Source organism: Somniosus microcephalus, chromosome 1, assembly GCF_052327205.1.
Source record: "Somniosus microcephalus isolate GS21.2 chromosome 1, FLI_Smic_1.0, whole genome shotgun sequence".
In the NCBI taxonomy this organism is placed as follows: Eukaryota; Metazoa; Chordata; class Chondrichthyes; order Squaliformes; family Somniosidae; genus Somniosus; species Somniosus microcephalus.
Genome location: NC_140987.1, coordinates 126,568,668 through 126,594,880, shown reverse-complemented (window position 1 = coordinate 126,594,880; position 26,213 = coordinate 126,568,668). Strand labels below are relative to the sequence as shown.

Sequence of the window (26,213 nt, the reverse complement as noted above, 5' to 3'; positions counted from 1 at the left end):
GGGGAGGGGAGCGAGAGAGGGTGGGGGGAGGGGAGCGAGAGAGGGTGGGGGAGAGGAGGGAGAGGGAGAGAGAGTAAAGCAGGGAGAGACGGGGGAGGGAGAGAGGGTGAGGGAGGAGGAGAGCGTGAGGAGAGGGGGAGGGAGAGTAAAGCAGGGAGAGACGGGGGAGGGAGAGAGAGGGTGAGGGAGGGAAAGAGTGAAGGGGTGGGACAGGGAGGGAAAGAGTGAGGGGGTGGGACAGGGAGGGATAGCTTACCTTCTTCCTTCCTTCGCAGGGATCCATCGGGCCACCTTCCCCCCCGTCGCGCTCTCTCTTCCCCCCAGTCGCTCTCTCTCTTCCCCCCCAGTCGCTCTCTCTCTTCCCCCCCAGTCGCTCTCTCTCTTCCCCCCAGTCGCTCTCTCTCTTCCCCCCCAGTCGCTCTCTCTCTTCCCCCCCAGTCGCTCTCTCTCTTCCCCCCAGTCGCTCTCTCTCTTCCCCCCAGTCGCTCTCTCTCTTCCCCCAGTCGCTCTCTCTCTTCCCCCCCAGTCGCTCTCTCTCTTCCCCCCCAGTCGCTCTCTCTCTTCCCCCCCAGTCGCTCTCTCTCTTCCCCCCAGTCGCTCTCTCTTCCCCCCAGTCGCTCTCTCTTCCCCCCAGTCGCTCTCTCTCTTCCCCCCCAGTCGCTCTCTCTCTTCCCCCCCAGTCGCTCTCTCTCGTCCCCCCCAGTCGCTCTCTCTTCCCCCGCAGTCGCTCTCTCTCTTCCCCCCCAGTCGCTCTCTCTCTTCCCCCCCAGTCGCTCTCTCTCTTCCCCCCCAGTCGCTCTCTCTCTTCCCCCCAGTCGCTCTCTCTCTTCCCCCCAGTCGCTCTCTCTCTTCCCCCCCAATCGCTCTCTCTCTTCCCCCCAGTCGCTCTCTCTCTTCCCCCAGTCGCTCTCTCTCTTCCCCAGTCGCTCTCTCTCTTCCCCCCCGTCGCTCTCTCTCCTCCCCCCCGTCGCTCTCTCTCTTCCCCCCCGTCGCTCTCTCTTCCCCCCCAGTCGCTCTCTCTTCCCCCCCAGTTGCTCTCTCTTCCCCCCCCAGTCGCTCTCTCTCTTCCCCCCCGTCGTCTCTCTCTTCCCCCCCCGTCGTTCTCTCTCTTCCCCCCCAGTCGCTCTCTCTCTTCCCCCCCAGTCGCTCTCTCTCTTCCCCCCCCAGTCACTCTCTCTCTTCCCCCCCAGTCGCTCTCTCTCTTCCCCCCCAGTCGCTCTCTCTCTTCCCCCCCAGTCGCTCTCTCTCTTCCCCCCCAGTCGCTCTCTCTCTTCCCCCCCAGTCGCTCTCTCTCTTCCCCCCCAGTCGCTCTCTCTCTTCTCCTCCAGTCGCTCTCTCTCTCTTCCCCCCAGTCGCTCTCTCTCTTCCCCCCAGTCGCTCTCTCTCTTCCCCCCCAGTCGCTCTCTCTCTTCCCCCCGTCGCTCTCTCTCTTCCCCCCCAGTCGCTCTCTCTCTTCCCCCCCAGTCGCTCTCTCTTCCCCCCCAGTCGCTCTCTCTCTCTTCCCCCCGTCGCTCTCTCTCTTCCCCCCCAGTCGCTCTCTCTCTTCCCCCCAGTCGCTCTCTCTCTTCCCCCCCAGTCGCTCTCTCTCTTCCCCCCCAGTCGCTCTCTCTCTTCCCCCCAGTCGCTCTCTCTCTTCCCCCCAGTCGCTCTCTCTCTTCCCCCCCGTCGCTCTCTCTCCTCCCCCCCCGTCGCTCTCTCTCTTCCCCGTCGCTCTCTCTTCCCCCCCCAGTCGCTCTCTCTTCCCCCCAGTTGCTCTCTCTTCCCCCCCAGTCGCTCTCTCTCTTCCCCCCCGTCGTCTCTCTCTTCCCCCCCCGTCGTTCTCTCTCTTCCCCCCCAGTCGCTCTCTCTCTTCCCCCCCAGTCGCTCTCTCTCTTCCCCCCCCAGTCACTCTCTCTCTTCCCCCCCAGTCGCTCTCTCTCTTCCCCCCAGTCGCTCTCTCTCTTCCCCCCAGTCGCTCTCTCTCTTCCCCCCCAGTCGCTCTCTCTCTTCCCCCCCAGTCGCTCTCTCTCTTCCCCCCGTCGCTCTCTCTCTTCCCCCCCAGTCGCTCTCTCTCTTCCCCCCCAGTCGCTCTCTCTTCCCCCCCAGTCGCTCTCTCTCTCTTCCCCCCCGTCGCTCTCTCTCTTCCCCCCCCAGTCGCTCTCTCTCTCCCCCCCCAGTCGCTCTCTCTTCCCCCCCCAGTTGCTCTCTCTTCCCCCCCCAGTCGCTCTCTCTCTTCCCCCCCCAGTCGCTCTCTCTCTTCCCCCCCAGTCGCTCTCTCTCTTCCCCCGTCGCTCTCTCTCTTCCTCCCCAGTCGCTCTCTCTCTTCCCCCCCAGTCGCTCTCTCTCTTCCCCCCCAGTCGCTCTCTCTCTTCCCCCCCAGTCGCTCTCTCTCTTCCCCCCCAGTCGCTCTCTCTCTTCCCCCCCCAGTCGCTCTCTCTCTTCCCCCCCAGTCGCTCTCTCTCTTCCCCCCCAGTCGCTCTCTCTCTTCCCCCCCAGTCGCTCTCTCTCTTCCCCCCGAGTCACTCTCTCTCTTCCCCCCCAGTCGCTCTCTCTCTTCCCCCCCAGTCGCTCTCTCTCTTCCCCCCCAGTTGCTCTCTCTCTCTCTTCCACCAACAACATGCCCTCGAAAAAGCCTCGGCACCGCCGGGCACTCCAGCTAGTGAAGTATAAAAGCATCACATCAGTTCCCAGCATGTTGTGAATTCATATGCAAGAAGCTGTACATGTCATCACAAACCAGCTGCACATTTAGGAAATAGAAGGCTTTGCGGTTTAAATATATATGGAGGTTTATATTTGGAATATATATAATGCTGCATGGGTGCAATCAATGGCCCAACAACCTGGGTCATCTGTGTAGGAGAACTGTCAAATTGTAAAAATTTAGCTGCCCTGTCGAAGGGGGCATTACTGACTTACCTTATAGAGGAGTACAAAGCCAATTGACTGATCTGGCAAAAACTCATGTAGCTCCCAGCAATGAGCCTATGGTATAAAAGTTGAGTGCTGCGGTCACTTTCTTTGTCACAGTCAGAGCTGTCCACACTGTAGACATTGGTTGAAAATTTGGCTGGAGCAACAAAGTTCTCCAAAGCTCCCTGTCTGAAGCACATCCTCCTGAGAAAGAGCTCCTGAAAAAGGTATTGGAAAATGTACCTGGGTCTACAGATCCTGCTGGATTGGTAGTGCTGGGTTGGTCTGGCTCTTCTCTGGTGCTGCCTGATTAGTCTGTCTTCCGTTACAGGTTCCTACTTGTTCCTCTTTGTCCAGCATATAGATTTTTAAAAATTCATTCATGGGATGTGGGTGGCGCCGGCAAGGCCAGCATTTATTGTCCATCCCTAATTGCCCTTGAGAAGGTGGTGGGGAGTCACCTTCTTGAACTGCTGCAGTCCGTGCGGTGAAGGTACTCCCACAGTGCTGTTAGGGAGGGAGTTCCAGGATTTTGACCCAGCGACGATGGTGTGTGACTTGGAGGGGAACTTGCAGGTGATGGTGTTCCAATGTGCCTGCTGCCCTGTAAAGTGGAATTCCCTTTGGGAAGCCCATTGAGCAGCCCTGAGATCCTAGTTCAGTAATTGTTTGGAAATACAAAGGTTTTCAAGGGCAATGCAGAATGTGGCGGGGGGGGGGGGTGGTTCTTCAGTTTAAGAATAAACATTTTTTTGCTTTTCCTGCAGTGAGTCCCAACATATGGCCAAAATCTCCATAAGCAACCTAAGTTCAACTATGTCTCTTTAAAAGAAAGTACTTACACCTTGCGTGCTGACAAACTGCGCCTTTTAAATAGTGAAGCACATTATCAAGGGTGGGTGGGAAGGCGGAAGTCACAGAATTTAGGACGGATGACATCATTCTGCTCTAACTGCCACTGGGAGAGTGTGCGCTGAAACAGGAGAACCCTGGTGTACATTTGCCCCATCAAAGGTTCCTGACTCCACCAAGGCATAATTGCCAACTTACACCTTTCCCCAACCCAGGAATTTCAGGTAACCTACATTTAATGCAGCAAGTATGGGTATTATGGCATTTATAAATGGAAAAATTGTGAGCCTTGTCCCCTTCTAGGTGTTAGTGGCATTTCAAGGCACTAAAAGTTCATTTACAATTGCTGATTATCTGATCGGGCACTTCCTGCGAAGAGTGGTGTTCACAGAAAGTGCTAGTTGGGAAATTGCGGACCCGCAGCTCATAATTTTCCATCCATTTAAATGAATGGACAGAAAATCAGGGGCTTCAGACCCACGACTTCCCAACCGGAGCCCCATGTGTGTGTGCCATTCTTCACCGAAACGCATGAGTGGAGTGTCACTCCGACAGTTCGATGCAAGTGGTAGCTCGGAGCATTGCTCAGCTCTTCAACAAAGGTACTCGCTGGCAATCTAAACATCATGATTGTAATGATCAGTAACATGTCATTCTAGAATGGTACACTAGGTGGAGCTGTATGTTTAGTAGTGGGCTACCCACAAGGCAGTAGTCAAGATGGATGCCTGTACACTAGTCCACATGGCTGAATAAATGACTAGCTCAAGCTAGCTGTTCATAATGAAAACGTCTAGTTATTTATGAACATAACAATGATATTGCCACCTTAGGATAATGATCATTTGGGCACTTGTCCAACTCAAATCATTGTAACTGGATTCCGCTGTACATGCTGTAAAACATTCTGCTGTGTCTTTCACTACTTGCAGATCTAGTGATAAGTTTTAGTCACAATTGCTCTGATGGCAATGAGGAGAACATTAGTAAGAAATAAAACAAGATCACAATAGCCAAAACCAAAGATCATGCCAATATCAGAATGCTGGAGATTCAAATGTTATTTCTTATGTAAGTGTACTTGTGTCACATGACTCCATTCTGACTGAATATACTGACTCTTAGTACTGCAGTGCTAATTTATGAAGTGAGAACATCACATTCAGGACATAAAGTGGCACTAATTACTTGAAACAGCAGATGGCTTTGAAGAGACCTTGGTTGCTTGCTGGGCTATACAGCTTAAACATTATACTGGTAACAAAAAATAACATAATTCAGTTCAGACTTTCTACAAAATTAATTACAGGACTCCAATTATGTATCCATAGCAATGAAAAACTGTATTGGCTATTTTGTCATCTTCATCTAGAGCCTTGGACTTATATACCAAATATAACATTCACATTAATCTATTCAGAAAATGTAAATGACAAAGTGTCATGATGTGGAACGGCTTAGTATCTCAATCTAAACCATTTAGACACCACATTCCAACCATCAGGGGTGGGAATTTGCTAATCCTCCGGCATTTAAAAAAAATGTCACACGTTGGCTAAAACTACACTTTATAGCCTGCCGTTGTTGGTAAAATTAACGATCAAGTCTGTCCCACCTTCCTATCTGGAGGAGGATATTTTCTAAGTTACCTGCAGAAGAATAAAAATGGGAAAAGGTGTCAAGAAAAAAAATTCAATGAGATGCTTGAAAAGTTCTTACTTTAGCAGCATTTCAAAAACCATCGATTTTCTTTTTGTCATATCTGTGAAATTTAAAAAGAATTGTAGCAAAGTACCATCATGAGTCAGAGCACCAGCTTCCAATCGGTCCTCTATCAGTGAGTCAGACTGATCAATACTGCTGCATCACATCCTCATACAGCATATTGAAACTGCACCATCTACTAACCAGCACAAGTAGACTCACACCAGCAAGTAGTTAGAATGTGTGTGTTACCAAGAGAAATGAGTAGCACACTCTTCCGCAACTTTATACACAACTCACATTTGCATCGCGCTGCCGTGAATTGTGCATGGGCAATGGGGCTTGGAGCTTAGGCAATCAGAGCACCAGTGACAGGGCAGTGTAACTCCACTAACACAAGTGAAGTGGTACGGTTTAATATGCCTTCTTCACAATGGGGCCCTTAGTATAATGAGGTGATAAGAAAGTTAACAGATACAACACTGCTTGGAACATAAACATTTTCTGGACTTCCAACAGACTCTAATACACTCATAGTTTAGTGGGCCCTATCAAAATGTAATGTGCACGCATTCACTAGGATGCCAGAATGTTTCCAGCCTTGTCTCCTTCCCTCATAAACATCTTGTGCTCTTCTCCATGAGACAGATTTTCTATTACTGTGCTTGGGTGCATTGGATCACTTGGGTGCAGTGTATAAAGGAAAACTAAGCGGAGAGGAACGCATGCCTGTAATGGAGGCCACCTAACATTCCATCCATTTAAAATAATATACAAAAAAAAAAATCGGCAGGTTGTTATAGGTGTACAATCCTTACTGCTCGATTTTGCTACATGTGCTGAGCCCAGGTGATCCAATATGTCCAAGTGCAGTAAGAGGAAAATCTGCCCCATGTCTCAGCTCACTTTTGTTCTTGCACAGGGGTAAACCCAAAGAAGACCTCATGGTCAAACCACTGTTCCTAATCTTTTCTTTAGATGTGCTCGAGAGCCTTACTTTTTACCAAAAGACATCACCACAGGTCAATGTTAGCAGTAAAGAAAAGACATTACCTTGTTCTGTGCTTTTTAATCAAAATATTGATGCTTTCATCTGTGAGCTGGCATCCATTGACGAGGAGTCTGTAAAGGCTACATCAAACACATTATTTGGATGCTGTATAGTTTTGTACACACACACACAAAGCAGAAAATTTGTTATTTGGAAACTGTAAACTGTAGGACAAGTAACAATTATTGGCTTCTTTTAGCTGAAGTACAGCTATCTGATTATTTTTTCTTTGAGTGGTATGGGAGGAAGGTAGAGCACATGTGCCAGTTCCATTGCTTTAAATTTCAAGAAAACCACAAAAACCTGAAAATAAATTTATCTGTAAAGTGAAAGTCAGAATAGCAAAAGAATAAGTTTAAATGCTTTGCAATTATTCCCCCTGCAGAGACACACTTTATTGTTTTTAGTAGTTTACAGATATAAGAACTATGAGCTTGACTAACATTGGGGGATATAAGTGCTGGATATAATTTGGCGCCACGTCGTCGATGCCGTGGCTACCAGTGACGTTGACCCCCTTGGGGGCAACAATGGTACGTTCATTCCCAATCCTTCTCACACCCTACTTCCCCCTCAGCCCAATCTTTTCTCATTTTCAAGCTACTCCGGTGATATGCATGCATTTCCCCACCCCCGCTCCCCCTTCCTCTCACCATAACCCGACTCTTGTGCCTTTCTGCTTTCAGACAATCAGCAAGCACCCGAGCAGCCTGTCCCCGAGGGCACCGATGAGCGCGAGGGGGGAGAAGAGGAGGAAGAAGACACCGCACCACTGCATCCCTCACTCGCAGACACCAGCTCAGATTCTGGCAGTAGTGTTATTTAAAGGCTCGTGTAGTTGCAGGACCTGCACAGGGTGAGGCACGGGCACAGGTGGGCTGCAGCAAGGCCAGGGCGAAAGGGTAGCTCGGGGGCCAGCTTCCTAGGGCGAGTTCTGCTGCACATGACTCAGATGAGGACCTCGATGGGGAGGCCTTTAGAAGAAGGGTGATGGGCATGCACACGGAGATGATAGGTGCAATGGCAAGCCTGCCAGAGAGCCTCTCGGCAATGTCAAGGTGCGTGGAGGAGTCCGCGTCCAACATTGCATGGGGCTCTGCGCAGAGCATGGAACCTAGGATTTCCAGTCTGCAAAAGATGGTACACTCCCAGAGAGACCACGGCTTCCATTGCAGCACAGGCGGAAGCGACACATCTTAGTGCTGCAGCAGAATCTCAGGCTGCTCTCATGCAGTCTCTGCTTGGTGGCATCCAAGCTTTGATTGCTCTCATGCAGTCTCAGCATGATGCCACCCAAGCTCAGACCGCTGTCATGCAGTCTCGGCTTGAGGCCACCCACGCTCAGACAGCTCTCATGCAGTCTCACCTTGAACCAACGCAAGCTCTGACTGCTGCCATCATGGTTGGGTTTACCACCATCAATCAGGGTTTTCAAGGTGTCGCAGCAGGCCAGCAATCTGTGCTCCAATAGATTGCTAGGAATGCTGAGGCGCCGCTCTGGGGGAGTGGTAGTGGGTCAGTGGAGCAGAAACCTGTTGTCCTCTCGCAGGATGACAGCATTCTTCCTCCCACCACTGCCACCCCGCCATTGCCCTTGTCGCTGCCTGTCAGCCAGCCAGCCCAGACTGCTGCCACAAATGCTGAGGTGGTGCAGTCTACAGCTGGGCCTTCTAGGTCCACAGCTGGTTGAATTCATCCTGTAAGGCCATCTGATGTCTCCCACATGGAAACCCAGCAGCTTCCACCAGCCGTGCTACAGCCACTGGGGGAGCACTACGTAGGATCACTAGATCAGGAAAGGGCACACGAAAGACAGACACTAAGGGATTGCACAAGGGTGATTAGTTCATAGTATTAATGTGAATATGCGTGATATGATAATAGATACATTTATTTATTGTGTTTGGAATCTTTTGTGGTATCTTTCATTTCAGCTTTGCACCCAGGAGGACACTGTGATATACCATGAGACAGGGATGGTATGATGGGAATGTGGTGAGCAACAGGGATCTGGGGTTTCACTCATGCGAATCAGAGTCTGCTGAGCCGGTCATGGACAGCCCGTCCGGAAGGCTGATAGTCTGCCTGCTTCCTCCCTCCCTCGACATTGAGGATTCGCTGTGCGTGGTCGCACATCAACTGCACATTAAGTGAGTGGTAGCCTTTGCGGTTACGTAAGATCTCAGGATTGTCATGCGGCGCCCGCAAAGCCACGTGGGTGCAGTCGATGGCGCACTGCACCATGGGGATGCCAGCTATCCTGGCAAAGCCACATGCCCGCTTGTCCTACTTCTCTCTGGAGAGACAGAAGCCAACGTTCCTTCTCCTGGTAAAGAGAGCCTCAGTGACCTCCCGGATGCAGCGATGGACGGAGAACTGTGAGATGTTAGATATGTCTCCTGCTGCAGACTGGAAGGATCTGCTGGCAAAGAGATTGAGGGCCACGATGACCTTGACCATAGATGTAGGCTTCAAATTTATCACAGGCGAACACTATCGCAAGAAGTTCTTCCTCGATCTGTGCGTATCTCATCTCTGCTGCTGTCAATGCCCTTGATGCATCACATTGTAAAGTGACTTCTACCTTGAGATTATAATAGCCAACAACTGGCGTGCTGGTGACTGCTACTTTAAGTCATTGCACCGCCAATTCTTGCGATTCTCCCCAGAACCACTCTGCGTCCTTCTGCATTAAATCTCTGAGTGGTTTCGTGATGTCTGACAGATGCGGGAGAAACTTAGGCAGATATTGAACAACACCAAGCAGTCGCTAGATCTCTGCTACATCAGTCGGTGTCGGCATCTTCAAAACTGCTTTAACTTTAGCTGGATCCACACACAGTCCTCTTCCTGTAGCATCATGTCCAATAAAAAGAACTTCTTGCATACAAAGTTTAATTTTATCTTTGTTTAACACCACTCCATGATCGCTGCAGGAAAGCTTCTAGGTGTTTATCAAGGTCTCAAATCACTAATTCAAGCGTTTCTCCAAAACCCACCATCACAAAATCATCTGCAATAACCTCTATCCCTTGCAGTCCTTCCAGCAGTTCATGTATCTTCCGTTGGAAAACTTCCGGTGCTGAGCTGATCCCAAATGGCATACGCTTGTACCAGTATTGTCCAAAAGGTGTGTGGAATGTTGTAAGATATGACAACTGTTCATCGAGACTCTCGATTTCAGGCATCGAGAATCGTGAAGACTTTAGCACCATGTAGGCATGTAGCTACATCCTCAATTGTTGGTAGAGGATAATGCTCTCTTTTGATAGCTTTGTTTAAGTCTTAAGTCTTTCGGATCTAAACAGATGTGTAGTGTGCCATATTAATTTCATCATTATCATTGTACGTATTGATGTTCATTCCCAGGCAGGCCTTCCTACCCAGCAGAGATCGTATAGTCGTGCTATCGACTAGCATACAGTTCAGCTTACACCTGTAGTCACCACGTTGAACCAGAATTCGTACCTGTCCTCTAATGGGAAGACTTGTACTGTCATAAGCTACAATCGCTGACTTCAATGGTTCCACCTTTGCTATCCTAAAATCTCATGTTGCTTTGTTGTAAAGCTCCAGTGGAATTACGCTACTTTGTGCCCTCGTGTCTATTTGAAATCTTAGGTAGTTGCCAGACTCCAATTTACGTGTAATATATGCCACGTCATCCAAACCAATAGGACTGACCTCATTGATAACAAAGGCTTATTTTATCCTTGGCTCTACATCTACTGCTCTAGCTGACTGTCTGTGTGCAGGCAATTTTTTTCGGCATTTTGCTGCAAAATGGTTGCTCTTTCCACGCTTGTTGCACAACTTCCCAAAGGCTGGGAAAAGTTCTCTCTTGTGGAACTCGTGTTTCTTTCCGCAGTTCCAGCACTCACGAGTCTTTGGTGATTCTTTCGCGTTTTCCTGAAGCTTGCCTCTGTCATGCCGTGGGGTTTCCTTGGCTCTAAGCATCGCACTCACATTCTGTCCTTTCAACTCTCCAATGACTTTGAGTTGCTCCACCATGCTTTCAGTCGCGTGATAAATCTCATCTGTCTTTGACAAGGTTAGATTAGCCTCTCGAAGTTGTCTCTCTCACATCTTCGACTCCGCAATTCTAAACACAAGTCAGTCTCTGAGTATCTCTTCTGGCATTGTGGAGTGGAACACTGCTGAATTTATATCTCTCAAGAAGGAACATTCTTGCGCGGTTGGCAGTACTGAGAGAACTTCCTCAGCACTGGCTCTACCTTGACCCTGTCTCCATTCACGGCCCAGTCTGTCCACGTGTAGTAGACTTCACGCACCTCTTCCCCTATTACTATGAGAAGTGTCGCTACCTGCTCACATTCCGGCTCCTGGTCAAGTTTCGTCGCAAGAGCGTAGTTTTCCCAGGCTCGCTCAAACCTCCCCTACTTCTCCGCCAAATTCACGTCATGGATTTCGAGCCTGAGGTTGTGTTAGAGAACCTCACGGCATCATCATGCACACACCTCAGTTTTCAGATAGTAAAAGTAGCGGTGATGTGTTAAAAAGAACGTTTTATTTAGGTATATAAATTAACCATTAAACTCGCAGTAACTTCAGAAGCTGCACACAGGCTGCTACTTTCCAAATTACCCACAGAGAAGAGAGAGAGAGAGAGAACAATGGAATAACCTGATGAATCCCATGACTCAGACACCATGTACTTGCATCTAATGTACATCCCGTGTCACAGAGTATGGCACATTTTGGGATGGAACCCAAAACTACCCATCGCAACTTTTTGGCAACTTGTATTTCTTTGGCCCACCTCCGTTGTGTTAAAAAATCAATCTTTGGTGCATATCTGGGGGGCGTTCCCAGGCTAATCAAGAATTCCACTCAGCTACCAAAAGATAGCAGCAAAACAAATTCTAAGCATATTTTTTAGCTAACATTAAATATCTAAAGAGTACTTCAGGATAAATCTTAGCAATAATCTTACTCTTGAGTATTTGTACAAAAAATGATTTCAAATGTTATTGCCCAATCAGAGCTGCCATTTTGTTAAGGTTTCCTATAAGTGCTGAGAGCCAAGGGGAAACACCCATTCTGTTATACCCATTTGCACCTCTTCTAGACCCATCTTTTGTTTCTTTACTTGTCCCATTACCATCTCCTTTTGCCTTGGGCCATTATCCCTTTTGTCATTTAATCTCTCCTTGCCTTCCATCCTATCACAGACCTTCCCTTTTGTTCTTTCCTCCCCTCCCCCGTTCCCCTGTACTTGCTTAAAATCTGTTACATCTCCAATTTTTTCCAGTTCTGACGAAGGGTCATCGACCTGAAACGTTAACTCTGTTTCTCTCTCCACAGATGCTGCCAGACCTGCTGAGTATTTCCAGCATTTTCAGTTTTTATTCTAGATTTCCAGCATCCGCAGTAAACACCCAAACCTGTTTTAGTGCCTCAGCCTCAGAAACAGCAGGAGAAAGGTAACCCGGATTGAGAGGCCAGCCAACATGTGGCAATATTTTCTTAAAAAACCTACAGGAACATTTTTATTTGGGGGGGGGGGGCAGTTTATGTACAGCTACTCGTGTTTTAATGGTCTTATCTGGAGTATTTCTTTAGCAAAAGAATTAAGTCTTTAAAACCTGATTGTAAAAGTAATTTAAAAATAAATTCTATTTCCACCAATCACTAGCAGAGTTAATATAAGCCACCTGTAGCAAAATATGAGGCACATACCGTGAGGAGGCCTGAGCCAGTGCTACGATGCCTTTGCTGGTAGCGGCTGTCCAACTGACATCCACAGAAGTTAGCTTGCGGCAAACTGCACTTGCATGAAGCAGAATTGTGTCTCCTGTCAGTTTTGGCCCACTGCAGCTTGTAACATTCAGTTCCTGTGTGTTGGGAAATGTTGCTTTTAAAATAGGAACCAGAATTAACTTAACATCATAATTCACAATATGTATGATTCAATTTGTTGACAAAAGATTTTTCTTAGATATATTCAGGCACAATGCTGCTTAGATGAATCCCTCTACACCTCCATCCCCTACCAGGATGGCCTGAGGGCGCTCCACTTCTTCCTTTCAACAGAGACCCAACCAGTCCCCTTCCACCACCCTCCTTCGCCTGGCTGAACTTGTTCTCACATTGAACAACTTCTCCTTTGACTCCACTCACTTTCTCCAAATGAAAGGTGTTGCTATGGGAACCCGCATGGGTCCTAGCTATGCCTGCCTTTTCATGGGATATGTGGAACACTCTTTGTTCCAGTCCTACTCAGGTCCCCTCCCTCACCTCTTTTTCTGGTACATTGATGACTGTATTGGTGCCGTTTCCTGCTCTCGCCCTGAACTAGAAAATTTCATTCACTTTGCTTCCAATTTCCACCCTTCCCTCACCTTCACATGGTCCATCTCCGACTCTTCCCTTCCCTTCCTCGACTTCTCTGTCTCCATTTCTGGGGATAGGCTATCGATCAACATCCACTATAAGCCCACCGACTCCCACAGCTACCTGGACTACACTTCCTCCCACCGCGCTTCCTGTAAGGACTCTATTCCATTCTCCCAATTTCTCCGTCTCCGCCGCATCTGTTCTGACGATGCCACCTTCCATACTAGTGCTTCCAATATGTCTTCCTTTTTCCTCAACTGAGGATTCCCCTCTACCATGGTTGACATGGCCCTCGACCGTGTCCGTTCCATTTCCCGCATTTCTGCTCTCACCCCTTCCCTGCCCTCCCAGAACCACAATTGGGTTCCCCTTGTCCTCACCTTTCACCCCACCAGCCTCCACATTCAATGGATCATCCTCTGCCATTTCCGCCACCTCCAACGTGATTCCCACCACCAAACACATCTTCCCCTCCCCCCCTTTCAGCATTCCGAAGGGACCACTCCCTCCGCGACACCCTGGTCCACTCCGCTATCACCAACACCCCTTCCCCTTCGTCCAGCATCTTCCCGTGCAAGTGCTGGAGATGCAACACCTGCCCTTTTACCTCCTCCCTTCCCACTGTCCAGGGCCCCAAACACTCCTTCCAGGTGAAACACCGATTTACTTGTACAGTACTTCTTGCAATTTAGTATACTCTATTCGCTGCTCATGATACTGTCACCTCTACATTGGGGAGACCAAACGCAGTTTGGGTGACAGCATTGCAGAACACCTCAATTCAGTCCGTAAGCGTGACCCCGAGCTTCCGGTCATTTGTCACTTTAATTCTCCGCGCCAATCCCACTCTAATCTCTCCATCCTTGGCCTCTTACATTGTTCTAATGAAGCTCTACATAAGCTCGAGCAACAGCACCTCATCTTTCGATTAGGCACTTTACAGCCTTCTGGACTCAACATCGAGTTCAACAATTTCAGACCATAACCTCTTACCCTATTTTCTTTTCATTTTTTTTCTCCCTCTCACGTCAGCTGTCAATCATTCTGCCATTGCCATTTACATTTCATTTAGAGGCATCTTTTGTTTCTTAACTTGTCCCATTACTATCTCCTTTTGCCTTGCATCATCATCACTTTTGTTTCTTAATCTCTCCTGCCTTCCATCCTATCACAGAACTTTCCTTTTGTTCTTTCAATTTCCAGGATTCAGCGACGATGAAGGAACGGCGATATATTTCCAAGTCAGGGTGGTGTGTGACTTGGAGGGGAATTTGCATGTGATGGTGTTCCCATACTGCCCTTGTCCTTCTAGGTGGAAGAGGTCGCAGGTTTGGGAGGTGCTGTTGAAGAAGCCTTGGCGAGTTGCTGCAGTGCATCTTGTAGATGGAACACACTGCAGCCACGGTACACCAGTGGTGGAGGGAGTGAATGTTTAAGGTGGTGGATGGGGTGCCAATCAAGCGGGCAGCTTTGTCTTGGATGGTGTCGAGCTTCTTGACTGCTGTTGGAGCTGCACTCATCCAGGCAAGTGGAGAGTATTCCATCACACTCATTACTTGTGCTTGTAGATGGTGGAAAGGCTTTGCGGAGTCAGGAGGTGAGACACTCGCCGCAGAATACCTAGCCTCTGGCCTGCTCTTGTGGTTACAGTATTTATGTGGCTGGTCCAGTTAAGTTTCTGGTCAATGGTGACCCCAGGATGTTAATGGTGGGGGATTTGGTGATGGTAATGCCGTTGAATGTCAAGGGGAGGTGGTTAGACTCTCTCTTGTGGGAGATAGTCATTGCCTGGCATTTGTGTGGCGTGAATGTTACTTGCCACTTATCAGCTCAAGCCTGAATGTCGTCCAGGTTTTTACTGCATACTTCATTATCTGAGGAGTTGCGAATGGAACTAAACACTGCGCAATCATCAGTGAACATCCCCACTTCTCACCTTATGATGGAGGGAATGTCATTGATGAAGCAGCTGAAGATGGTTGGGCCTAGGACACTGCCCTGAGGAACTCCTGCAGTGATGTTCTGGGGTTGAGGTGATTGACCTCCAAAAACCACAACCATCTTCCTTTGTGCAAGGTATGACTACAGCCAGTGGAGCGTTCCCCCCCCCCGATTCCCACTGACTTCAGTTTTACTAGGGCTCCTTGATGCCAAACTCGGTCAAATGCTGCCTTGATGTCAAGGGCAGTCACTCTCACCTCACCCCTGGAATTCAGCTCTTTTGTCCATGTTTGGACCAAGGCTGTAATGAGGTCGGGAGCTGAGTGGACCAGGTGGAACCCAAACTGAGCATCGGTGAGCAGGTTAATGATCAGTAAGTGCCGCATGATAGCACTATCGATGACACCTTCCATCACTTTGCTAATGATTGAGTAGACTGATGGGGTGGTAATTGGCAGTAATTGGATTTGTCCTGCTTTTTATGGACAGGACATACCTGGGCAGTTTTCCACATTGTTGAGTAGATGCCAGTGTTGTATCTGTAGTAGAACAGCTTGGCTAGAGGCACGGCTAGTTCTGGAGCACAAGTTTTCAGCACGACAGCCGGGATATTGTCAGGGGCCCATAGCCTTTGCTGTATCTAATGCACTCAGTCATTTCTTGATATCACGTGGAGTGAATCGAATTGACTGAAGACTGACTTTTGTGATGTTGGGGACCTCATGGATCATCCACTCGGCACTTCTGGCTGAAGATGGTTGCAAACGCTTTAGCCTTGTCTTTTGCACTCATGTGCTGGGCTCCACCATCATTGAGGATGGGGATATTCATGGAGCCTGCTCCTCCCGTTAGTTGTTTAATGGTCCACCACCATTCACGACTGGATGTGGCAGGAATGCAGAGCTTTGATCTGATCCGTTCATTGTGGGATCGCTTAGCCTTGTCTATAGCATGCTGCTTCCGCTTTTTAGCATGCATGTAGTCCTGTGTTGCAGCTTCCCCAGGTTGGCACCTCATTTTTAGGTACACCTGGTGCTGCTTCTGGCATGCTCTTCTACACTCCTTATTGAATCAGGGTTGGTCCCCTGGCTTGATGGTATTGGTAGAGTGAGGGATATGCCAGGCCATGAGGTTATAGATTGTGGAGGAATACAATTCTGCTGCTGCTGATAGCCCACAGTGCCTCATGGATGCCCAGTTTTGAGCTGCTAGATCTGTTCTGAATCTATACCATTTAGCACGGTGGTAGTGTCACACAACACGATGGAGGGTGTCCTCAGTGTGAAGACGGGATTTCGTCTCCACAATGACTGCGCGGTGGTCACTGCTACCAATACTGTCATGGACAGATGCATCTGCGACAGGTAGATTGGTGAGGACGAGGCCAAGTCGGTTTTTCCCTCGTGTTGGTTCTCTCACCACCTGTCGCAGGCCTAGACTGGCAGTTATGTCCTTCAAGACTCGGTCATTCTGTGCCCTTGCTACTCTCAGTGCTTCTTCCAAGCAGTGTTCAATATGGAGGAGTGCTGATTCATCAGCTGAGGGAGGGCGGTAGGTGGTGATCAGCAGCAGGTTTCCTTACCCATGCTTGACCTGAAGCCATGAGACTTCATGGGGTCCGGAGTCAATGTTGAGGACTCCCAGGGCCACTCCTTCCCGACTGTATACCACTGTGTCGCCACCCCTGGTGGGTCTGTCCTGCCGGTGGGACAGGACATACCCAGGGATGGAGATCAAGGAGTTTGGGACATTGGCTGAAAGATATGATTCTGTGAGTATGACTATGTCAGGCTGTTACTTAACTAGTCTGTGGGACAGCTCTCCCAATTTTGGCACAAGTCCCCAAATGTTGGTGAGGATTACTTTGCAGGGTCGACTGGGCTGGGTGTGCTGTTGTCGTGTCCGTCGCCGGTGCCGAGGTTGATGCCGGGTGGTCCGTCCGGTTTCATTCTTATTATTGTGTTTCGTAGCGGTTTGTTATGACGGAGTGGCTTGCTCGGCCATTTCAGAGGGCAGTTAAGAGTCAATCACATTGCTGTGGGTCTGGAGTCACATATAGGCCAGACCAGGTAAGGACGGCAGATTTTCTTCCCTAAAGGACATCAGTGAACCCTGAGAGAGGACAGCAGCTTTGTGTACCGTGGAACCATTGCCACTCCCCCGGACGGTGCCTCAGCAATCCTAGTAATCTGTTGCAGGACAGATTGCTGGACTGCTGTGACACCCTGCAAGCCCCTTTCCACACTGGCAAATGTAGCCACAATAGCAGCAGTCTGAGCTTGTGTGGCAGCAAGCTGGCCTTGCATGAGAGCAGCCTGAGCTTGCATGACAGAATTCTGAGCTTCCACTGCAGCATTCAGACATTGGGTCGCTTACACTTGTGCTACAATGGAAGCTGAGACATCGCCCATCAGACCCTGCATCATGGTTGGGTCCACACATGCTCTAATTGATTTGCCCATCACTTCCATCCTGGAAAACATGGGTTCCAAGCTCTGCGCAAAGCCCTGTGCACGGTTGGAGCCAGACTCTTCCATGCACCTTGACAGTGACAGCAGGCTCTCTTGTAGGCCTGCCAATGCACCAAGCATTTCTGTGTGCATGCCCATCTTCTTCTGAAGGCTGCTCCACTGAAGTCCTCATCTGACTCCTCTGCAGCAGAACTCATGTGAAATTCGCCATCTGGGGAGCTGGCACCTGCGCTACCCTTTCTCCTGCCCTGGCTGCAGGCCACTCATGCCCAGTGACTCACCACATGCAGATCCCGCCTCTATACTACCTTCTAAAGTACGTGCAGTGCCAGTTTCTGAGCTGGTGCCTGCAAGTGTGAGATCGAGTGATGGTGTCTCTTCTTCTCCATTACCTTCCCCTTGTTCTTCCTGCACTGGCTGGGAAGCTTGAATATGGGTATCTGAAAGGAGCAAGGCACAAGGATAGTGTTGTGGTGAGGGGAGGGGGTGAAAGCAAGAGGTGCATGTTTACAGCATCAGCAGCTTGTAAGTGAGTAGAGATTGTGGGTTGAGGGAGAAGTGCGATTTGAGTAGGAGGATTAGGTTTCAGCCTCGCCGATTGCCACGGCCTCAATGACATCCCCTCCAAAAATGTGCAGCACAGTCTCCTCCAGCTGGGTCAGTGTGTGCAGCCGTGCTTATCCCCCGCCGGTTAGCTGCTGCTGTCTCCTGTTATGCACCACCTTGGCCTGCAAGAGAAAGGGAAGTGTGTCAGTGAGTGTGGTGCAATGTGTTTGGGTGATGTGCCTGTCATGATTGAATAGCTGGCAGTGTGTGCAAGTTGTGAGATGTGGGTGTGAAGCTTGTAACAGTGGTAAGTGTGTGTGGGTGAGTTGAAGCTATGAATATGAGGTTTGGGTTGTGTTTGGTAGAGATTGTTGGTAGGTGAGTGATGGGGTGTGGTGCAAAATGTGAGCAGTGTGTGAGGCTTGTGATGCCGATGGTGGGCTATGACATTTGATGATGCATTCACTGACCTTGACCACTCGTGTGAGGTCATTAAACTTCTTTCGGGACTGGATCCAGTTCCTTGGGGAAAGATTCCTGCAGTGACTCCTTCAGTTATCTACTCCCACTGCCTTTTTACTGTGAGTCTGGAGGGCCTTCTGGCCGCCTGCGGCTAGAGGAGCTTTCTCCTCCATTCAACCCCCTGCACTAAGGCCTCCCGCTCTGCGTCCGAGAACCTCGGTGCCCTTTCTCTGCCCTGTTGAGCCGTAACTGCCTGACAACAAATACAATGAGGTGGTGAATACAGAATGCACCGTCCCTTTAAGAAGTGCAGACTGTGTTTAAAACTGGAGGCTAGCTTTAAATAGAGCTAAAATAAAAACAGAAAATGCTGGAAATACTTAGCAGGTCAGGCAGCATCTGTGGAGAGAGAAACAGAGTTAACGTTTCAGGTCGATGACCTTTCATCAGACAGTGCTCAGCCGCGCTCTCATCGCTTGGCTGCACGCATCAATCATATTAATTAGCAGGCAGCATGAATGTCGCGTTCTGCCTGCACTAGTTTCAACAGGCGTGGGTCGATCGCACATCGCTATCCCAGCACCCGTTTTCGGGCCTACTCCAATTTTTAGCCCTCTGTCTCTCTACTTTTTTCAAGATGTTCTCAAAACCCATCTTTTTGCCCAATCACTACTCCTAAAGTCTCTTCCTTGCTTTGGTGTTGTATTCCTCTTACTACTACTTGGAAAAGTGACAATACATTTTATACTTTAAGCTCACTGTATAATTGTGAGTTGTTGTCTGCTGCTTTAGGACCTGTGGTGTGGAGATGCCGGAGTTGGACTGGGGTGGACAAATGTAAGAAATCACACAACGCCAGGTTATAGTCCAACAGCTTTATTTGAAATCACAAGCTTTCGGAGCGCTGCTCCTTCTTCAGGTGAAGTGGAGAAATGCATAAAGACACAGCTTATATAGTCAGAGAATCATGTCAGATGTTTACAGGTAACCTTCTAACAGTTGGAAAGGTTACCTGTAAACATCTGACATGATTCTCTGACTATATAAGCTGTGCCTTTATGCATTTCTCCACTTCACCTGAAGAAGGAGCAGCGCTCCGAAAGCTAGTGATTTCAAATAAAGCTGTTGGACTATAACCTGGTGTTGTGTGATTTCTTGCTTTAGGACCTCTCTGTGTCTGTGTTTGTCTTTTTGTATACCACCTTCCACCCTTCCAGGAGTTGAAGCTTGCGCTAGGAATGGCTGCCCGGAGGATGGTTAACGGGCTGATTGTCATTTAAATTGTCTGCTAGCGCTCATTAAGGAGGCTGCACGGCGTTTTGGTGGCTCGCGCTTGGCCTAACGCCCTCTCCTAATGGCAACCAGCTGATTGGGAGTAAACAAGTCGCTGCAGAGGATTTCGAGCACTACTTAAAGGTATATCACCTTTTATCCCTTGCTGCTCGAAGTATAAAGAGGCCTTGCGAAACACATCAGGTGACTTCACCAACACTCTATCAACGTTTATTTCAGAAATTCTCTGAGGACTTCACCTAAAAAGAGTAAGTGCTGTGCTATACTACCTTATTGGATACCTTATAAGTAGCCACCAGGAGAAAGGGAGTGCTTGGTCAAGGGCATCTTGCTAGGTGTCTGGGCAGAGCACTAGCTGCTGCAGGAGCGAAAGGGACAGGAGGGCAAAGTGGACTCCTTCTCCCCTGACATCCCTCCTTCTCTGAACCTCCTCCACCAGGACCTCCAGGGCTGCGTCCTTCAAACTGTGCGCCCTCTCACTTGGTCCCTGAGATGTCCTGAAACCTGCTGCTGTATGTCAGCCAGCGCACTCCACACCTACAGTGGAAGTAGGTGCATGGAGTACACATATCCTGCTCCACAAAAATTGCGTCCAATCAGCACTTGAGTGCTAAACCTGCAAGTGTCTGTTTTAACACCTCCAGGCAAATTCAAATTATGGTAATCGCCAATTAGGACCAAAATTGCGTGCTAAAAACAGACTTTCAACAGGCGTGTCTTATTAGCACAGCACCCATTTAGTGCCCGTTTTCACCCTTTCACCAAAATAACCCCCTTAAACTTTTGAAAGCTGCAGTAGTATTTCTGCATGAAAGGAAAACAATAATATATGAAAATAGCTCATTTCTAAAGATTATTCTGCAATTCCTGCTAATGAGGCTTCTACTTGTCTGTTTATGTTATTCCAAGAATTGACTGCTCTACACACACACACATAAAAATGAATCACCTTTGCAGATGGCTCATTCAAACAAAATGCTTGATAAAGCAAACCCAATTGATTGGTCTGATGTAATGCCTATGCACAAGACAGAGATGAGGCTTAATCTCACTTTCCTTCTCTCACCACTCTGCTCAAGCCACAGTTCCAGCTGTATTGCTGTTGGGAGTTACTCAGGGGTATCCCTGGGCTGCCTGTGCCAGTTCAGAGAGTCAATGGAGGAGGTTTGAAATCAAGACACCTGCCTTCTCTGTTGTAGTTGATACAGGTACCAGATAGAAAAAGAGAAAAATGTTTGTCCTCACATATAAGAAAAACAGAAATTCTATATGGTATGATGAACTCTATTGAACACTAATGCAGCTGGTTAAAACTGCCGAATTGATTTGGGCAAGTAGTAGCATGATATTAACTGTTGTAATGATTGTGAGGGAAATGCCTTCATAAAAGAACATAGAGAACAAACTGTCAGCTTTCAGTAACACAATAAGATTGCTGGTCTGAAATTGAACACCATTATGTTGGAGCCTATGGCACTGCAGAGGAACCTTCAGCCACAATACTTTGCTCCAGTCAACCAACATATTGTAATTGTAGTGAAGCAATTCTGTTCTACACAATATCTTATAATGGACAGATAAAAGTTGCTTAGTACTAGAGTTGTATAAAACAGGAATTATTATACCTGAACTGATTTTTTTGCTATTGAAAATTTCAAGTGTGTGCAAGCTTGTAGTGATATGAGCTGTGTGGAATCTTTTGATATAACGCCCACCTCTTCATTTGACTAGGGTACAGTCAAAGGAATTGTTTGGCCTGCAGCACACTTGGCTGAGGATCATGAAATTCAGCAAGGGAGCAGCTTTTAAAGGGCTGCAGTTCACAAGAAACCGAGATGTTGTGCTGGTGATAGAACAATTGACTAATTGTTTACAATGATGAAGTGGAGACAGGTGGGCGGCACGGCCACTTTTGATGTTAATCCTGTGACACATGATGTGCCAAAGGAGGGTGACTCTATTTGGGGCCAAATGTCAACCTCTGGTAAAAGCACAGGTGCCACCTGCATGAAGGGAGTTTGCCAAACGAGTCAACGTGGTCCCTCGTACCCGGCTCCAAATAAGGAAGTGCCTTGCTTGTATTAGGATGAAGGGGAAGGCAACTATACTCCTCAATATTGCTCACTTTTCTTGTGGGGTCATTGAGCCATGCCACAAACATAAGCTGTGAGCCTCATTCTGGGAGGTACCATTTCAAGCGCTGTGCAAACCATTACCCCTTTGTGCACACATAAAATGAACATAAGAACATAAGAAATAGGAGCAGGAGTAGGCCAATCGGCCCCTCGAGTCTGCTCCGCCATTCAATAAGATCATGGCTGATCTGATCCTAACCGCCAATCCACTATCACAGAACCATCTCCTGAATCTAACAGAATTAGACACACGAAATAGGAGCAGGATCAGGCTACACGGCCCCTGGGCCCGCTCCGCTACCCACAGGGCCATGACCGATCCGAACCTAGACTCATGTCCAAATTCCTGCCCGCTCCCCATAACCCTTAATTCCCTTTACTTCTAGGAAACTGTCTATTTCTGTTTTAAATTTATGTAATGATGTAGCTTCTACAGCTTTTTGGGGCAGCATATTCCATGGACCTACCGCCCTCTGAGTGAAGTAGTTCCTCCTCATCTCAGTCTTGAAAGAGCAGCCCCTTATTCTAAGACTATGCCCCCTAGTTCTAGTTTCACCCATCATCGGGAACATCCTCCCCGCATCCACCCGATCCAACCCCTTCACAATCTTATATGTTTCAATAATGAAGAGCTTTGATGCCCATATGAGTGCCATCTACCACACCTTGCACTCGAGGGAACCCAGTCGCTCATTGAATTTTGTAAATCTCGTTTAGCTTACGCTTTCTCCCACAGGTAAAGTAATGAATGTGTTGCTTCTTGGAAACATAGGGCTGTTAATTCCCTGGTATTTGTGTGTACTGCAGACTGCTTTTCCTGCCAGTGTAAGGAAGAGCTCACACTGTGGTAAGCTTCACTTTGATGGGAAGAGCAATCCCTGATTCAGATGATGTGTGCAGTGAATTGCACAGCAGATGGCATAACTCTGCGACAGCCTTTCTTGCGAAGTGGGGGCAACAGAGTCATGAATCCTCTCATCTGTCAAAAATGCAAAAATGGAGCCCTACCCAGCAAAAACAATGAATGCACTGAGCAAAATGCAGCAAAGGGAATATGAAACTGGACAAAACCTACCTCTTTCCTTGATGAAGTAGGCTTCAGCAGGCAAACTCATATGACTGTTATTGCAACTACTTTTTACAAACAAAGCTCATACTATGGACAAAGTCTCACTGGTACTTGAAAAAATCAGACCCCAACAATATGGAATTTCCACTGTACCTGCCAGTGTGTGGCTTAATTTTTCATCCCCCGCAGATTGTAAAACGGACACCCCACAAATCAATCATGGGATATTAGCCAGATGTGGGGACCCACACCCACTGCATGCGAGGGTCCACCAGCAGCACAGCACCTCACAGAATTTATCCTATAATCCGAGAAACAAGTACAGACTCTGAAATGTATATGAACTTAATTGTATTTCACTATTGCTACAAATGCAGCACTGAACTTGGTATAATATATCTTTATATGGTCAGAATGAATAAAAATAACTGACAAAAGCACAAGTATGATATGGAGAACTGATGTCAAACGTGTGAAAAATGTCCTACCATTTTTAATTTAATGACTTTGAAATTCCAGTGTAAGAGGGGCCAGAAAAGGCAGTTGTCCACTCCGAAAAGCAACGTGTGGTAATTCCCGCTAGTGGCAGGGGCTGGCAGAAATTCGGTTTGCCCTATCGAAGGCCTGGTGTCAGGAAGGAGGTGGGGCGGCATGATGGTGTCACCTTCTAGAATTCCTGCTGTCCCACTTCCTTTCCGTGGAGCAACCAGGAGGCTGACAGAATACGAACATCCATACGACTAGAACAGCAGTAGTGGGGCCCATGGGGTTTCCAGGTTAGGGTTAAAATTTCAATGCATTTTTGGGATTGATGGGATTGAGGGCCGATAAATCCCCAGGGCCTGATAATCTACATCCTAGGGTACTTAAGGAAGTGGCCCTAGAAATAGTAGATGCATTGCAGGTCATCTTCCAAAATTCGATAGACTCTGGAACAGTGCCCATGGATTGGCGGGTAGCTAATGTTACCCCACTGTTCAAAAAGGGTGGTAGAGAGAAAACGGGGAATTACAGAGCGGTAAGCCTGACATCGGTAGTGGGGAAAATGCTAGAGTCCATTATAAAAGATGTAATAGCAGAGCACTTGGAAAAAAGTGACCGGATCGGACAAAGTCAACATGGATTTACAAAAGATAAATCGTGCTTGACTAATCTACTGGAATTTTTTGAGGATGTAACTGGTAAAATAGATAAGGGAGAACCAGTGGATGTGGTGTATTTGGATTTTCAAAAGGCTTTCGATAAGGTCCCGCATAAGAGATTAGCGTGTATAATTAAGGCACATGGGATTGGGGGCAAGGTATTGACTTGGATAGAGAAACATAGAAGATAGGAGCAGGAGTAGGCCATTCGGCCCCTCGAGCCTGCTCTGCCATTCAATGCGATCATGGCTGATCATCCAAATTCAGTACCCAGTCCCTGCTTTCTCCCCATACCCCTTGATCCCTTTAGCCTTGAGAAATATATCCAACTCCTTCTTGAATATATTTAATGAATTGGCCTCTACTGCCTTCTGTGGTAGAGAATTCCACAGGTTCACCACTCTCTGGGTGAAGAAATTCCTCCTCATCTCTGTCCTAAATGGCCTACCCCTTATCCTTAGACTGTGACCCCTGGTTCTGGACTCCCTGACCATCGGGAACATCCTTCCAGCATCTAGTCTGTCTAGTCCTGCTAGAATTTTATAAGTTTCGATGAGATCCCCTCTCATTCTTCTAAACTCCAGCGAGTACAAGCCCAATCGACCCAATCTCTCCTCATACGTCATTCCTGCCATCCCAGGTATCAGCCTGGTGAATCTTCGCTGAACTCCTTCCATGGCAAGAATATCCTTCCTCAGATAAGGCGACCAAAATGACACACAATACTCACCAAGGCCCTGTACAACTGCAGCAAGACATCCTTGTTCCTGTACTCAAACCCTCTCGCTACGAAGGCCAACATACCATTTGCCTTCTTAACCGCCTGCTGCACCTGCATGCTTACCTTCAGCGACTGGTGCACAAGGACACCAAGGTCTCATTGCACTTCCGCTTCTCCCAATCTATTGCCATTCAGATAATAATCTGCCTTCCTGTTTTTGCTACCAAAGTGGATAACCTCACATTTATCCACGTTATATTGCATCTGCCATGCTTCTGCCCAATCACCTAACCTGTCCAAATCATCCTGGAGTTTCTCAGCATCCTCCTCACAGCACACACGCCCACCCAGCTTTGTGTCGACTGCAAATTTGGAGATATTACATCTAGTTCCCTTGTCTAGATCATTAATATATATTGTGAATAGCTGGGGTCCAAGAACCGATCCCTGCGGTACCCCACTAGTCACTGCCTGCCACTCGGAAAAAGACCCGTTTATTCCAACTCTTTGCTTTCTGTCTGCCAACCAGTTCTCTATCCAAGTCAGTACCTTGCCCCCAATCCCATGTGCCTTAACTTTACACGCTAATCTCTTATGCGGGACCTTATCGAAAGCCTTCTGAAAGTCCAAATACACCACATCCACTGGTTCTCCCTTATCTATTTTACCAGTTACATCCTCAAAAAATTCCAGTAGATTAGTCAAGCACGATTTACCCTTTGTAAATCCATGTTGACTTTGTCCGATCCTGTCACTGTTTTCCAAGTGCTCTGCTATTACACCTTTTATAATGGACTCTAGCATTTTCCCCAGTACCGATGTCAGGCTTACCAGTCTGTAATTCCCCGTTTTCTCTCTACCACCTTTTTTGAATAGTGGGGTAACATTAGCTACCCTCCAATCCATGGGTACTGTTCCAGATTCCATCGAATGTTGGAAGATGATCAGCAATGCATCTACTATTTCTAGGGCCACTTCCTTAAGTACCCTCGGATGTAGATTATCATGCCTTGGGGATTTATCGGCCTTCAATCCCGTCAATTTCCCTAACACCATTTCCCTACAAATACTGATTTCTTTCAGTTCCTCCCTTTCATCAGACCCTATGCTCCCCGACATCTCTGGGAGGTTATTTGTGTCCTCCTTTGTGAAGACAGAACCAAAATATGTATTTAATTGGTACGCCATTTCTTTGTTCCCCATTATAAATTCCCCTGATTCTGACTGCAAGGGACTGGTTGGCAGACAGAAAGCAAAGAGTTAGAATAAACGGCTCTTTTTCCGAGTGGCAGGCAGTGACTAGTTGGGTACTGCAGGAATTGGTCCTTGGACCCCAGCTATTCACAATATATATTAATGATCTGAATGAGGGAACTAGATGTAATATCTCCAAGTTTGCAGACGACACAAAGCTGGGTGGGCGTGTGTGCTGTGAGGAGGATACCGAGAAACTCCAGGATGATTTGGACAGGTTGGGTGATTGGGCAGAAGCATGGCAGATGCAATATAACGTGGATAAATGCGAGATTATCCACTTTGGTGTCAAAAACAGGAAGGCAGGTTATTATCTGAATGGC

At 48.0% G+C, this 26,213-nt stretch overlaps 1 protein-coding gene across 1 annotated transcript in view; it reads right to left on the bottom strand.

The window, feature by feature from the left end:
* Window positions 1-26,213, bottom strand: part of LOC147124355 (uncharacterized) — a 347,592-nt gene that overhangs the window by 92,306 nt on the left and 229,073 nt on the right. The window contains exons 9-10 of the mRNA XM_085985501.1: window positions 12,200-12,354; window positions 6,502-6,579 (exon numbers count right to left, since the gene is read on the bottom strand). Of these exons, the coding sequence (XP_085841627.1) occupies window positions 6,502-6,579; window positions 12,200-12,354 (233 nt within the window). The remainder of the gene's footprint in view (window positions 1-6,501; window positions 6,580-12,199; window positions 12,355-26,213) is intronic.